Source organism: Leptodactylus fuscus, chromosome 6 (genome assembly GCF_031893055.1).
Source record: "Leptodactylus fuscus isolate aLepFus1 chromosome 6, aLepFus1.hap2, whole genome shotgun sequence".
NCBI lineage: Eukaryota > Metazoa > Chordata > Amphibia > Anura > Leptodactylidae > Leptodactylus > Leptodactylus fuscus.
Genome location: NC_134270.1, coordinates 77,513,431 through 77,530,215, shown reverse-complemented (window position 1 = coordinate 77,530,215; position 16,785 = coordinate 77,513,431). Strand labels below are relative to the sequence as shown.

Below are 16,785 nucleotides of genomic sequence, written 5' to 3'. Positions count from 1 at the left end.
TAGAAATAGATTATTTATGGTATGTATGCTCCATAGCCTCCATATACATAGCCTTTAGGGTCAGCTTACTTTTTAAACTCCTCTCCCAAAGACAAGACTTTAAGGGCCATTATTTGTTTCTGAAAGGCCTGAAGATTTTTTTTCATCCTGGAGTGAAGGATTACACAGATCTTTCAGACAACCATTCAAAATATTCTCAGCGCTCACTGATGCCACATCTAATAATATTAGTGCCTGATCATGCTCCATCAGTCTTCAGATACAAACACTCCCTCACAGTTTTCTTTTTTCTGGGTTTTAAATGAAAACGCAAGACTTAATGGTTCAGTGGACAATACGGCACTCCCTTTCTGAATACTGTACATTTCAAATAATATCTCTCCCGACATTCCTGACTCTATTGTCTGGGAATCCCATAAAGCTGCATGTATGTGCAAGATTACAGTGAGGAAGCTGTGATGCAGGCATAGCACCTAGAGCTGCCATCAAGAATGTTGACCCCACCCCCTTAGAATGCTCCACAGTGCCCTTCACAGTATAATATGCTCCACAGTGGACCCCGCACAATATGATATGTTCCACAGTGCACCCTGCACAGTATAATATGCTCCACAGTGGCCCCCAACACACTATAATGCTCTACATTAGCTCCCACACTGTATAATATGCTCAACAGTGGACCATGCACAGTATAATATACTCCACAGTGGCCCCCACATGGTATCGTATGTTTTACAGTGGCCACCACACAGTGTAATGCCCCACAGTGGCTACCACACAGTATACAATGCTCACCAGTGGTCTCACACAATATAATATACTCTACAGTGGACTCCACACAGTATAATTCTCCACATTGGCCACCACACAGTATAATATGCTCCCTAATGGCTCCTGCACAGTATCATATGATCCACTGTATCCTATACACAGTATAATGCTCTAAAGTGGACCCCACACAGTATAATGCTCTACAGTGGCTCCCACACATTATAATATGCTCCACAGTGGACCCCACAAAGTATAATATGCTCCACATTTGGGCGCAAACACTGTATAATGGATTATGCTCTACAGTGGTGACCGCACAGTATAATATACTCCACAGTGGCCCCTGCACAGTAAAATGTTCTCCAGTGAACCCTGCACACTATAATATGCTCCACAGTGTCCCCCATACAATATAATATGCTCCACTGTGGCACCCACACTGTATAATATTCTCCACAGTGGCCCCACATAGTATAATATGCTGCACAGTGGTCTTGCTACATGCTGGCTAGCACATGGTGGTGCTGGCCGGCATCTCCTCTTCGTGACTTGTGTCGGCCACCTTGTACCTCATATTTCATCACATGTAATGTAGAGGAGGTGCTGTGCTACTGCTACCGGAAGTGACGTCCTGAGTCCAGATCTGCAAGCAAGATCTGGCAAGTATAATTAGATTGGTGGGAGGTCCTCTTGAATCCAAATTTGAGCCTGGGGCTGTCACATGACCTCTTGGTCGAAGATGAGAAATATAGAAAATGGAAAGTGAAGGTATATTAGAAAGGTGAGGGCATGGGTTCAAACTTAATAAACATAATTATCCTGTACAACCCCTTTAACACATGGTCTGGAAGTTGGAGTCTTCCATCATGTAACGGTGACTTAATGTTGGTACTGCTATTCTGGCAGTACTTGGAATTTTTGAGCAATTTGGACTAGCTTCTAATTTTAAAATTAATTACGACAAGTCTGAAACCGTTAATGTTTTTACCCACCACACGTCTTCTGCCCTCTTTACTGTGCCACTCCATTTTTTGGCTAGAGAGAATCAATAAATGCCAAGAGGAAGGGACAGCGTGCTAGTCCCGAAACGCATAGCTGTTTCAATGCTTTACTATCTGCAATGAATCTTGGATATCCTGTAATGGCCTTTTAAACATGGATGAATAAAAGTTAAATTTTAATTTTACGCCTGGTGGAAGCTGGATCTTTGGTTTTTTGTGAGAATCAAAAAAGTGTTTGGAGTCAAAATTTCTTCTAACCCGCGCCAGCTCTTTTCTCTTAACTATACCGTTCTTGCTAATATTAAAACACAACTGATATCCATGAATTTTCCCTTTACATCCTGGATGGGTTGGAAAAACATATTGAAAAACCTACATTCTTCCTAAACCATTGCATGTTATGCAAACTGTCCTTATTTCCCTTCCAACTTCCTTTTTCAGGAAAATACATAGTCTTTTCATCTTGTTTCTATGGCATGGGAAACACCCAAGGTTAGCCTTTACACTACTAACGCAGAAAAAAAGAAAAGAAGAGGATTTGCTCTCACTGATATTTATACTTACTATAGAGTTATCTGAGATGGCTCATGCTGATTAGGAACTGTCCCCTCCTTATTCATGTACTGTAGATGGAGAGACAGGTATTGACTCTAACACAGCAATACTACCTCTGGACTAGCTGCATATCTTTTCACCGGTCCACTATCAACAGTGATACATGGGGCACACTTATTATTTGGTAAGACTTCAACCTGAAATTAGATCAGGAAGACCATCCATCAACGTTCACACCAGTAACCTTCTTCCCATGTTGAGAAGCCATATTGAAACTCCCCAATTAGTCTTCCTCTGGTCTCACTTGCACTAAGTCCAGCTCTGCCATTTATCATTGAAATCATCTGAATTGGACCTCTATCCTTCTCTCTTTACTTCTCTCTTTACACTTTACTCTCTTTTACTTTTTGCCTTATTGGCCGAGGTTTTATGCATTCTACTAACCGAACCTTAAGAGAGCTAAATTGGTTGGAGAAACTAATTTACTCTCCTAACCTCCATGCATATTCAATTTCTAAAATGTATGCTAATCTGTTGGCTAAAATTGCTCTTAAACCATACTATATAAAGGAATGGGAGAAAGAACCAGATTTAACCTTTTCTGACAAAGAGATGAAACTTATATTTTCTCCTTTAGGCCGGGGCCCCACGGGACGTAAATGCCGCGATTTGCCCGCAGCGAAGATTCTGCGGGAAAAATCGCAGTGTTTTACAGTGCAAGCAAAGGGGATGGGATTCATGCGAATCCCATTCCCACTTTGCGGAAGAAATCACAGCACGGACACGCTGCGATTTGCCAAGCTGTTGCGGCTTTGCAAATTGCAGCATGTCAATTATATCTACGGAAATGCCGGAGGCTTTCCCATAGATATAATGTTAAGAGAAAGTCCACAGAGGAAAACTCTGCAAACTTTCTGTTGAAAGCGCTGCGGAAAGAACCGCAATGCGTTCGCGCAGCGGTTCTTTCCTGCAGCACTTTAGCGCTGCGATTATGGCCCGTGGGGCCTTAGCCTTACATGGTTTCTTCACATATTTCAGGATACAAGAAAAAAAAAATGTAAACTATTAACCTGCTGATATAGATCCCAAGTGTTTCTAAACCGAGTTAACTTGTCCATGTCCACCCACTGTTGGAAATGTAAGATGGAAGAAGGTTCCCTCTGCCACATCTGGTTTTGTAGCGGGAAATTAGGCCCTTTTGGACATCGTTTAAGGGGGAGATCTAGACAATCTGCGATACAGCTATGACCCTCAGACCAGAGACAGTGTTGTTTTGTCTCGCAATATGGGATTTTAAGCCATACAGATATTGTTTGCCAACCTTTCTTCTCCAAGCAGCTAAATTTACTACCTTTACAAAAGTGGTATGACAAAGTTCAGCAACGATATCTGTTTGAGGAACTTTGCAATTGGGAGCAAGAAACCACTTCCATAAAATATAGGAACCTTGGTCTTGTGCCAGACGCTCAACACCTTGAAACTGCACTCACACTTGAACAATAGGTTATGATAAGGCCTAATAGGGTATACTAGTGCCGAGTATGTTGGACATTTAGAGCCCTTTTGTACTAGGGGCTTATTATGACATTACTCAAATGTTGCAAAAAGTACCTAGTAGAGATGAGCGAGTACTGTTCGGATCAGCCGATCCGAACAGCACGCACGCATTGAAATGAATGGACGTAGCCGGCACGCGGGGGGTTAAGCGGCCGGCGTCAAAGCGGAAGTACCAGGTGCTTCCATTCATTTCAATGCGTGCGTGCTGTTCGGATCGACAGATCCGAACAGTACTCGCTCATCTCTAGTACCTAGGTCTGAATTTACACAGTAACACTGACCATTCACATTAGATGTGTACAGGCCAAACCTGCATATGTCAATGGGCCAGACTGATGATCTAATGTCTATGGAGACCTGAGTCCGCCCCCAGCTCCAGATGTCTGAATAGATGAGGATCAGTCAGTAGTTTATCCTTACATTCATGGGGAGATAAGGCACTGCCGAGCATGCATGTGAATGAGGAGACTGGCAATAAAGTAGATGTTGGCTGAATGAGTACATATCCAACAGCATCTTTGTGCTATAGATTACCTTCCCTAACTGCCACCCAATTCCATCCACTGCGCAGCAGTTAGGGTAGGTAATCTACAGCACAGAGCAAAGTCTGGAGTAGATAAGAAACAACCCAAAAGTTGTTTTACTTAAAGAGGACCTTTCACCACTTTTGGGCACATGCAGTGTTATATACTGCCAGAAAGCCGACGGTGCGCTGAGTTCAGCGCACTGTCGGCTTTCCCGATCTGTGCCCGGTGTAAAGAGCTTACGGTGCCGGTATCGTAGTGCTCTATGGTCAGAAGGGCGTTTCTGACCATTAGCCAGAGACGTCCTTCTGCCTCGCGGCGCCAATCGCGCTGTACTGTGGAGCGGGGAGGAACGCCCCCTCCTGCTCCTGATAATACTCGTCTATGGACGAGCTGTGTGAGCAGAGGGAGGGGGCGTTCCTCCCCGCTCCACAGCACCGCGCGATTGGCGCCGCAAGGCAGAAGGACGTCTCTGGCTAATGGTCAGAAACGCCCTTCTGACCATAGAGCACTACGGTACCAGCACTGTAAGCTCTTTACACCGGGCACATATCGGGAAAGTCGACAGTGCGCTGAACTCAGCGCACTGTCGGCTTTCTGGCAGTATATAACACTGCATGTGCCCAGATATGGTGAAAGGTCCTCTTTAATTTTTATATGAATGAACCAGTGATTTTCTTGATAATGGAGCTGCAATGCTTAATAACAAAGGCATATTTAGAAAGTGCTTAACCCCTTCCCGCTTAGTGCGGTACAGTTACAAAAGGCTGAGCATATAGTTAACGCTTAGTGCTGTAATAGTATGATGCCTGTAATAGTACAGGCACAGGCCGAGCAATGCTCATCACACAAGGTGAGCCAATGTGCTGTAATACTATGCACTGGGATCAAAGTTCCCAGGTTCAAGTCCCCTGGGAACAGGTGAAAAGAATGAAAATTTCTAAATAAAGCATAAAAATTGAGAAAAAAAATCCACATTTGCATTTAAAAAAAACACAAACAAAAAATCAAACACACATGTTAGGTATCTGTATATGTGTATAAGTTTGCACTATCCTAAAACAGTATTATTTATCTCGTATGGTGAACACAGTAAAAAAAAAAAAACACAATTACTTCTGTAAACAAAACAGTAAAAAAAAAGCTATAGATGTCAGAATAGGGTGAGGTTTTATTTGTACAAACGGTAAAAAAATAATAAAACCAATACAAATATTGCTTTTTTCACACGGACCCCCCAAAAAACATTAATAAAAGCTAATCGAAAACTTTATATAAACCCTAAAAAAGTGCAAAATGAAAGTACATGTCATGCAAAGAATAAGCCTTCACATAGCTATGTCGACATAAAAAAGTTATTAATTTTGGAAGGTGGGAAAGCAAAAACAAGGAAAAAGTTGCCAAGCATCAAAGTACAAGCTACCCATGGTCCTTAAAGGGTTATGGAGAATTACATGATACTGGGACTACTTAGACTACAATTTTTCTGCTAACAGACTCTTTACAATGTTGGACCTCTCCAGGTTTCAGTAAATATTATTTTAGTGATAAGAGTAGTTGAGGCTTGGAACAAATATTCAGCAAATGTAAATATGCCTGGGATATATCTATGTCTATACTAAGGTAAATATGTAAGGGAAATAATATTAGGGCAATCTAAATCCACCATGTTGTCTTTTTTCTGCAGTTAGTCTGCTATGGTTCTTTGAGCTGATACTGAGCTGTGAAGGAGAAGCATTTTGGCAGTAGTCAAGTCCTGTTTCAGCCGGTCATATTGAATCAATCTAAAAATAAATCACTCCGCTAAATGGCAGTAGAGTATATTTAGAAATTGTCTCAGCTAAGAATTGTATAAAATTGGAATATTATAGGACTTGAAAAGTGGAATAGTTAGTAGATCTGCATGGCATGCTTTAGCATATCTCTTTAGCACATCTCTTGATGGACAACAGGCAGCCAGGAGTTGTATGTGAAGTACAGAACAGGCACTGTAACAAGAGGAAATGGCCAGACTCAGACACACAGTTTTGGGTAGCATATGGAGTTCGTCAAAATAAAGAAGGTTTTGGAAAAGTGATTTGATAAAAAAGGAGTTCTCTTCTTTCTGTAGGTGTTCCCCAAGGCTCCGTTCCTAGGACCCCTCCTGTTCTCCATCTACACCCTTGGCCAACTCATAGAATCTCATGGTTTTCATTGCCATTGCTATGCTGATGACAATCAAATATACCTCTCTGGACAAGACATACCCTCTCTGTTCTTCATCAGTTCATCATCTTCGCCCCACCACATCCGGCCCCTCTACTTGACACATCTATCAAAGTTAATGGAACCATGCTTACCCCTGTCCCACGGGTCCGTTGCCTTGGGATATCCCTGGACTCTGACCTATCCTTTAAGTCGCATGTTCAAACCCTCAACACCTCCTGCTGCCTCCAACTCAAGAACATTCATCGAATCCGCTTCTTCCTAACCCCAGAAACTGCAAAGATGCTATTCCATGCCCTCATAATCTCCCGATTCAATTACTGTAACGCCCTTCTTCATGGCCTCGCAGCAAATACTATCGCCCTCCTCCAGACCACCTTAAACTGTGTTGCTCTCTTAATACACCTCTCCCCTTGTTCTTCATCGGCCACTCCCATCTGCCTATTCCTTCACTAGCTATCCATTTCCCAGCAAATTGAGAGTTCAAGTTAGTAATGCTGACATACAAAGCCATCCACAACCTGTCCCCTCCATATATCTCCAACCTAATCTTCCGCTACCTGCCCAAACTTAACCTCAAATCCTCCAAAGAGCTCCTACTCCGCTCTGCTGTTATCCACTCTTCACACAACCATCTCCAAGATTTCTATCGTGCATCCCCCATACTCTGGAACTCCTTACCAAGACACATACTTCAAGAAGGCCCTGAAGACTCACCTATTCAGGAAGGCCTACAACTTCCAATAATGCTACTTTTACCACACCACCATCTGAACAGTCTCTCACCTCACCTTCTGTCTCTATCCCTCTTCCCTCATAGACTGTAAACCCTTGCGGGCAGGACCCTCTATCCCACTGTGCCAGTCGGTCACTGTTAGCATTATATTTGTTTGTATATTTGTTTGTATATAGTTCTTAAAATGTGCAGTGACCAGCTGTGTGGTATTATTACGCACATGTACAATATGAGTCTAAAGCTGGGAGTGGTACCTCAACTGTGGAAAACATCTTGTGTGGTACCAGTCCCAAAGAAACCCAACCCAATGGACTACAATGACTACAGACCTGTAGGACTGACATCCCACCTGATGAAGGTCCTAGAGAGACTGGTCCTGACACACCTACGCCCTTTAGTGTGCTCCGCTCTGGACCCCCTTCAGTTTGCCTATCGGCCGCGCATTGGGGTAGATGACGCCATCATCCACCTTCTTCAGAAAGCTCTCTCTCACCTGGAGAAACCCGGGAACACTGTGAGAATAATGTTCTTTGATTTCTCCAGTGCTTTCAACACCATTCAGTCAGAGCTACTGAGGGAGAAGCTGAACCTTGGTGGTGTGGACCATCACCTGTCCAACTGGATCCTACCTGACTACCTGACAAACCGCCCTCAGTATATGAGAGCCCGGGACTGTGTGTCTGACACTGTGATCTGTAGTACGGGGGCACCACAAGGTACAGTTCTTGCCCCATTCCTCTTCACACTGTACACTGCTGACTTTAGGCACAACTCCTCCAGCTGTTACTTACAGAAGTACTCTGATGACTCTGCTATAGTCGGCCTTATCACTGAGAGACATAAACCGGGATTTTGCTCAATGGTGCCAGCAGAACCATCTCAGGATTAATGCTGGGAAGAACAAGGAGATGGTGGTGGACTTTGGGAAACGGAGGAGTTCTCCGATCCCAGTGGAAATCCAGGGGACATGCATTGAGATAGTCAGGACCTATAAGTATCTGGGTGTGCTCCTCAATAATAAACTAGACTTGGCTGATCACCTGGAGGCGCTGCACAGAAAGGGCCACAGCAGACTCTACCTGCTCAGGAGGCTGAGGGCCTTCGGAGTCCAGGGGACACTTCTTAGAGCCTTTTTCAACTCGGTGGTTGCTTCAGCTATCTTTTTCGGTGTAACCTGCTGGGGGAGCAGTATATCAACCAGGGACAGAAATAGACTTGACAGGCTGATCAGAAGGGCCAGCTCTGTCCTGGGGAGCCCCCTGGACCCAGTACAGGTGGTGGGTGACAGACGGATACTGTCTGTGGTGACCTACATGCGGGAGAACAAATCCCACCCCATGTATGGGACCCTGATGGGACTTGGCAGCACTGTAAGTGACCGTCTGCTTCACCCCAAGTGTGAGAAGGAGCGCTATCGCAAGTCCTTCCTTCCAACCGCGATCAGGCTGTATAATCTACATCAGACCAAGTGAAGACACTCCGCACAGACAACTAAATGACTATGAATGTCCTCCTTCTTTCTTCTCTGTTCCTTAGCTGCTATGGACTCCTAGTATATCTTTCTCAGCATATGTGTGTCTACTTCTGTAATATATTACTGTGTATTATCCTGTATCTGTATTACTTTGCAGCTGTAACATACTGAAATTTCCCCACTGTGGGACTATTAAAGGATTATCTTATCTTATCTTATATTTTGTGTACCGTATGTAAACCTTCAAATGTAAAGCACCATGGAATTAATGGTGTTATATAAATAATAGAGATGAGCGAACAGTGTTCTATCGAACACATGTTCGATCGGATATCAGGGTGTTCGCCATGTTCGAATCGAATCGAACACCGCGTGGTAAAGTGCGCCAAAATTCGATTCCCCTCCCACCTTCCCTGGTGCCTTTTTTGCACCAATAACAGCGCAGGGGAGGTGGGACAGGAACTACGACACTGGGGGCATTGAAAAAAATTGGAAAAAGTCATTGGCTGCCGAAATCAGGTGACCTCCATTTTAGACGAATAGTGGATTTCAAATCCGGGTCATATGAGAATGTGAACTTTGTGACTATGAGACAGGGATAGCTGTACAGGCAGGGATAGCTAGGGATAACCTTTATTTAGGGGGGAATGTTATTAAAAATAACTTTTTGGGGCTCTATCGGGTGTGTAATTGTGATTTTTGTGAGATAAACTTTTTCCCATAGGGATGCATTGGCCAGCGCTGATTGGCCGAATTCCGTACTCTGGCCAATCAGTGCTGGCCAATGCATTCTATTAGCTTGATGAAGCAGAGTGTGCACAAGGGTTCAAGCGCACCCTCGGCTCTGATGTAGCAGAGCTGAGGCTGCACAAGGGTTCAAGCGCACCCTCGGCTCTGATGTAGGAGAGCCGAGGGTGCACTTGAACCCTTGTGCACCCTCGGCTCTGCTACATCAGAGCCGAGGGTGCGCTTGAACCCTTGTGCACACTCTGCTTCATCAAGCTAATAGAATGCATTGGCCAGCACTGATTGGCCAATGCATTCTATTAGCCCGATGAAGTAGAGCTGAATGTGTGTGCTAAGCACACACATTCAGCTCTACTTCATTGGGCTAATAGAATGCATTGGCCAGCGCTGATTGGCCAGAGTACGGAATTCGGCCAATCAGCGCTGGCTCTGCTGGAGGAGGCGGAGTCTAAGATCGCTCCACACCAGTCTCCATTCAGGTCCGACCTTAGACTCCGCCTCCTCCAGCAGAGCCAGCGCTGATTGGCCGAATTCCGTACTCTGGCCAATCAGCACTGGCTAATGCATTGTATTGGCGTGATGAAGCAGTGCTGAATGTGTGTGCTTAACACACACAATTCAGCTCTACTTCATCGGGCTAATAGAATGCATTGGCCAATCAGCGCTGGCCAATGCATTCTATTAGCGTGAACTGAGTTTGCACAGGGGTTCTAGTGCACCCTCGGCTCTGCTACATCAGATTGCTACATCTGATGTAGCAGTGCCGAGTGTGCATCAGATGTGTAGTTGAGCAAAACTGACTCAGCACTGCTAAGTCTCTGCATTCGCATAGGAATGCATTGGCCAGCCTTCGGCCAATCAGCGCTGGCTCTGCCGGAGGAGGCGGAGTCTAAGGTCGGACCTGAATGGAGACTGGTGTGGAGCGATATTAGACTCCGCCTCCTCCAGCAGAGCCAGCGCTGATTGGTCGAGTTCCGTACTCTGGCCAATCAGCACTGGCCAATGCATTTCTATGGGGAAAAGTTAGCTTGCGAAAATCGCAAACTGACAGGGATTTCCATGAAATAAAGTGACTTTTATGCCCCCAGACATGCTTCCCCTGCTGTCCCAGTGTCATTCCAGGGTGTTGGTATCATTTCCTGGGGTGTCATAGTGGACTTGGTGACCCTCCAGACACGAATTTGGGTTTCCCCCTTAACGAGTTTATGTTCCCCATAGACTATAATGGGGTTCGAAACCCATTCGAACACTCGAACAGTGAGCGGCTGTTCGAATCGAATTTCGAACCTCGAACATTTTAGTGTTCGCTCATCTCTAATAAATAATAATATTAATATGTCAGTGACCTTGATCAGATGGAAAAGACAAGAAATGGGAATGACTACAGACAGAGATGTTACCTGTGAGTCTACTGTATTCACTTAAGTGGTCTGCAGAGCTATATAATATAATAGTATAATGTATAATAGTAATAGTATACAGTATGTCTCTAAGCAGGAGAAAACCACATCTGGTTGTGACTTTAAATCCAGTCACTTACCACTAGGGTCAATTTCTTATAGACTACGGTGCATTTTACAAATAATCTATTAAAGAGTACCTGAAAGTTTGAAATATCTGCACAGTAGTCTATTCTAGGATTGTATAAACCTTCATACACCGTGTTCTATCAGTTTTTATGCTACTAATATCCCCATAATGGCTGCAACACGTTTTACATTTGGCTCTGAAGTAGAGGTGCATAGAGACGTCAACCTGGGAGAGCCCTTCACAGGGTGATTTGTGGATTTGCGTCATTTTTATTAACATCATTTAGTGATCATGTTAAATACTGTGGTTCATAACGGTTATGGCAATACATAAGACAGGGCTTGATCCTACAACATGGTGCACAGACATACACCAAATTTTCACCCAACTGACTGAGCCACAAAGTCCACTAGATACAGTTGTATTAATTTTTCTCTTACCTTCTCTTTTTTAATTTCTTTCCCTACATAATCTATTGGCATATAGAGAAATATCTCTATGTTCTGGTACATTGTATGCTTAAAAATATACAATGTACTGACATATAGAGATATTTCTCTGTATAGAAATACATTATGTAATGAAAGAAATATTAAAAGAAGAGGTAAGGAAACTCAGGTGACATCACTGTGTGGTGTATTTTAATTAGCTGGAAGCCCCTCCTTTATTCATTATAACAACTACTAGTATGTTTATATGTAATACAGCCAGGAGTAACTGTACAATAGCAGAGAAAGTAACATATTGTAGGCAATACAGACCATTAGTAAGGCAGATGTAACAGAGCATGGACAACCCTGTAGGCAAACAATTACAGTTCACATTTTGACAGTCCATGAAGAGGACTGTGTTATTGGTAGTGAAACTATAGATTATTTCAGTGCCATGGCTTTCTTCCAAATGAGCATTATTATAATATTATGTCATAATATATTTCAGTGCTATTCCCATTTGCTCCCAATCCTTACTGTTTGATGAAGGTCAGGGATACCAATGCGAAAGACCATCATACTGAAATTGGAATCGTCAGGAACAGACATAGATCTCTCCTTTATTCTTCTTGCTGCTACCGAGGATGCTGAAAGAGGGTTAGGGCTAATTTTGCTGGTGGCGGAAGTGGGATTGTTTTTCCCTCCAGGGACAGTGTCCTCTCTGGAGCTGTCTGAGTCCGACTCTTCCCCAGGATATTCGGATATGCTCCTCCTCTCCTCCTCGCTTGATACAGGGCTCTGGGGCATTGTCAGGAAGGCAAAACCACAGCAGCATTACAGGGCCAGCTAAGTGAGAAACAAGAAGGAACATATTACTTATTGGTTACATCATTTGCACTAAAAAGTTTAGTCTAGCTCATTGTGTCTATCGTAGACATATATTTCAAGTTCTTTTAGTCATTGTCACTCGCTACTAAGTAAGGCTATGCTCACATTTACACTAGTCATTTCCAAAAAATAATAATAATAATAATAATAATAATAATAATAATAATAATAAAGTGTTATATTTGGTACACAGAATATAATCGCATCCAATTCAGTGTTGGGTTTCCATCATTGCCTGAAGTTTTATACAACACTTTTAACCAGATCTCTATGCAGAAACTAAAACTTAAAGAGGACCTTTCAACTCCTGGGGCACATGCGGTGTAATATACCACTAGAAAGCCGACAGTGCACTGAATTCTGCACACTATTGGCTTTCACGTTCTGTGCACCCGGTGAACAACTATCGCTGCCAGTACCGTAGCTCTTCACTGTCAGAAGGGTGTTTCTGACAGTCAGCCATAAACGCCCTTCCTCAGAGCAGCATCTATAGCGCTGTACTGTGAGGGGGCCGTTGCTTACCATCCAGCGATGACAAACACCCCACCCCAATACTCATCTATGGACAAGTAATATCAAGGGAGGGAGGTGTTCCTCACCACACTTTGTTTTTTTCCCTATCAGTATGTCTTTGGAGTGTGGGAGGAAACCCACATAAACACAGGGAGAACATACAAACTCCTTCCAGATGTTGTTCTTGGTAGGATTTGAACCCAGGACTCCAGCACTGCAAGACTACAGTGCTACTCACTGAGCCACTGTGCTGGTCAGGAACAGAAAGTTTACTAAGAGGCAAGTTAAGAAAGGTCAATACTTTGTTACACTTTCTGGGACCAATTTGGGGTAGAAAAACAATCTGTCAATTGCATCCAGCCCTCAAAAAACAGATCTTTTATGGGTCTGAATCAAAATCTAACCAAACAGTCCAACAATATCCAACATAAATCTGGACGGATGTATGCTTTTCCTAACAGTAGGATACAAACAGAAGCTCAGGTTATTTTTTTTATTTTTTTTTTTCATTTTTTTCCCTTTTAAAATTGTTTTCTGATTTCTTTGGAAATTTCAGATCTATTTCAAAGCACTCCTGATTATGTTACTGTGTAAAAGTAATTTAGATACAAGGACGGCTGCCCACATTTTTCTGTCTTTACTTGAAAGTATTGTAAAAAAAAATATGAGAAAGGAAAAATTAAAACATAAGTCCTTGACAATGATCTGTTTTGAAATGTCGCTCAGTGGGATATCTTTAAATCACATTATCATACTTATATTTATGTTCGCTGTGCTTTTTACTTTTTCACAAGCCGAACATTATGTGCAATGTCTTGTTCTTATGGTAACATCTGCGGATCCCTTGAATATATACCTTCCTGTAAAAATATTTTCTAGCAGCATGATGTGCAAATCAGAAGATACAAGAAAACCCAGCAAAGGGACATTCTATTCAATTCATGTAACAAAACACATATTGGATAAATAGGATATTGTACATCTTATGCTATCTACAAGTCTCCTTGCAAGTGTTTTATCAGTTAGTACTGTCTCAGTCTTCTTGTATGCTGTCCTTCAAGTCCTAGGTGTTAACGGGGCTCTATCAGCAAAATTATGCTGTATGAGCCCCACATATGCGTGAATAGCCTTTAAAAAGGCCATTCAGGCCCGATAATCTTATTTTAACCCCCCCCCCCCTCGTTTTAAAATAAAACCATAAAAACATATATGTAAATTATACTTATTGTGCACGCTGGGTGGTCATGCATGGTCCGACGTCATCTTCTGGCATGCCTTCCTCTTCTTTCTTCTTCTTTTGGCAATGCCCTCCAGTCCTGGCTCTTCCCCGGCTTCATCGTCCTTTTCTTCCGGTGGGATTCGTTCAAATCTGGCGCGTGCGCAGTATAGCTTGTCTCAAGGACGCGAGCATACTGCCATTGAGAAAAATGGCGCCCGAGTGTGCACAGTAGCACTCCGGAGGGAGCGATACTGCGCACACGCCGGATTTGAGCTGATCCCACCGAAAGAGCCAGGACCGGAGGGCATTGCCGAAAGAAGAAGAAAGAAGAGGAAGGTGTGCCAGAAGATGACGTCGGACCGTGCACGACCGCCCACCGTGCACAATAAGTTTAATTTACATATATGTTTTTATGGTTTTATTTTAAAACGGAGGGGGGGGGGGTTAAAATAACATTAGTGGTGCCTGAATAGCCTTTGTAAAGGCTATTCATGCATATGTGGGGCTCATACAGCATAATTTTGCTGATAGAGCCCCTTTAAAGTCTTTTTTTTTTTCCCAAGCATGGGGAAGGGGAGGCATAAGAGGTGGAGGATGTATAACAAATTCACAGTCCAGTCATATTAATGTGACCACCGCCTACTATTGACGTCAACATTAAATAACTAATCGCAGAAGGCACATGTCATCAGCCATCTGGGTGCACTCATCATTGTGGAAGGCACGATGGATCAACACAAGTATGCATCTATCCTTGGGGACTATGTTCACCCCTACATGCGAATTGTTTTTCCTCAGGATGATGGCATCTGCCAGTAGGACAATGTGACGTGTCATAAAGCTCGCAGTGTATGTGCGTGGTTCGAGGAGCACCAGGATGAGTTTACTGTACTCCTTTGGCCAGCAAATTCCCCAGACTTCAACCCACCATTGATGCTGAACCACGTAACCTAGCACAACTAGCCACGGCACTGGAGTCGGCATGGCTCAACATCCCAGTGAACATCATCACAACATCCCATCTCTTCCTGCACCGCTCTGCGAAAAGTGCTTATTCTGCATTTTGACAGGTGGTCACACTAATGTGACTGGACTGTGAAGTTTACTGTGCCAATTATTTACCCCACCTTACTATGAAGTAGTTTCATGTCGTGTGGGAGGCCCTAGGGCATCTTTTTACTGCTTAGTATCTGCCTGTGATTTTGATGGAGCAAGTCTTTTAAATTTTTTACACTGACTTGTATGCGGATCTTCATCCTGTTTTTTTCAGTCCATAACAATACGAAACAATTACCACCTGGCATATATGTTAGTAACAAATCATGCATTTGTCGGTTGAAGCTAATTGCTTTTATCTTTCAGGCTTAAACGGAACCGGTCACCATCTTTGGTTCATTAATGGGCCAGAAAAGGCTACAGCTCTTGCATTACAGTGCAGTTCCGTGAGGTGAAAGGAGGTTGTTAGGGGCACAAGACCCCCAGAGCTTATGTTGTTGTAGTTTCAAATTAAATAACAGGCCTGGATTGGCTGCAGCCATCCTTTAGCCTGGAGAACTACAAAGACACAGATGGTGGTGTATCAAAATGGATTCTGATTTATTGTTACAGAGAGGTAGTATTTATACAGGTTGGGTTATTCTAATGACATAGTAACATAACCTAGCATCTTCTCATTGGCTAAGGCCTAATTACATCTAATTAGTACATTCCAACAGGAAACTACCACCCCACAGTCTCTCTCTCTAGATGTATATCTCAAGGCATTCTAAAGACAATAGACATCCTGTGTTTACATCCTTGTTGGAGACAATTAGCTTAATTACCCTTCTCTTCTCCCTTTATCTAAAAAGGGGTCTTTCGTCTTTGATCTTTCCTAACAATGCCCCTGGTCCCAGCCAATCTGTCTCCGTTCTTTGTAAGATAGCATCACCCAATACACAGAGCATAGTGTCTACATAACCAGTCTGGCAAGTTCCAAACTGCTCATCTCTGGGAAATGGACAGATAGAACAATCTCGGCCCCCACCTCTATACATAATTTTTCATAAGATATTGTTAGCCCCCCACAAGGTGTATGGGTTTGTCCTGTAACCCTGAGTCCGGAGAGACTATATTGCACCTGTTTTGTTCATGTGGCTAGAAGTAAGCCACCCGTATAGTTAGGTTATCCATTTTGTTTAGTTAGTTGCTCAGACAAGCAGGTTTTTATTTTGTTTTTGTCTGAGGTTAAGGTTATATTTTGTTTTTCTCATTTTGTGCCTGAAGTCAAGGTTTATTTTTTTTTCCTGTTTTTTTCTAAATGAACCAGTTTGCTGCATATTTTGTGCCCTGTCTTGACTGTCTGGGTCTGCACCAGTGCTTCTAACAACCTAACTTCCCATATATATATATATATATATATATATATATATATATATATATATATATACACTCACCGGCCACTTTATTAGGTACACCTGTCCAACTGCTCGTTAACACTTAATTTCTAATCAGCCAATCACATGGCGGCAACTCAGTGCATTTAGGCATGTAGACATGGTCAAGACAATCTCCTGCAGTTCAAACCGAGCATCAGTATGGGGAAGAAAGGTGATTTGAGTGCCTTTGAATGTGCCATGGTTGTTGGTGCCAGAA

At 43.1% G+C, this 16,785-nt stretch overlaps 1 protein-coding gene across 1 annotated transcript in view; it reads right to left on the bottom strand.

The window, feature by feature from the left end:
• SHANK1 (SH3 and multiple ankyrin repeat domains 1) overlaps positions 1–16,785 on the bottom strand; it is a 469,770-nt gene that overhangs the window by 292,201 nt on the left and 160,784 nt on the right. The window contains exon 2 of the mRNA XM_075280273.1: positions 12,069–12,377. Within this exon, the coding sequence (XP_075136374.1) occupies positions 12,069–12,338 (270 nt within the window). The 5' untranslated portion in view covers positions 12,339–12,377. The remainder of the gene's footprint in view (positions 1–12,068; positions 12,378–16,785) is intronic.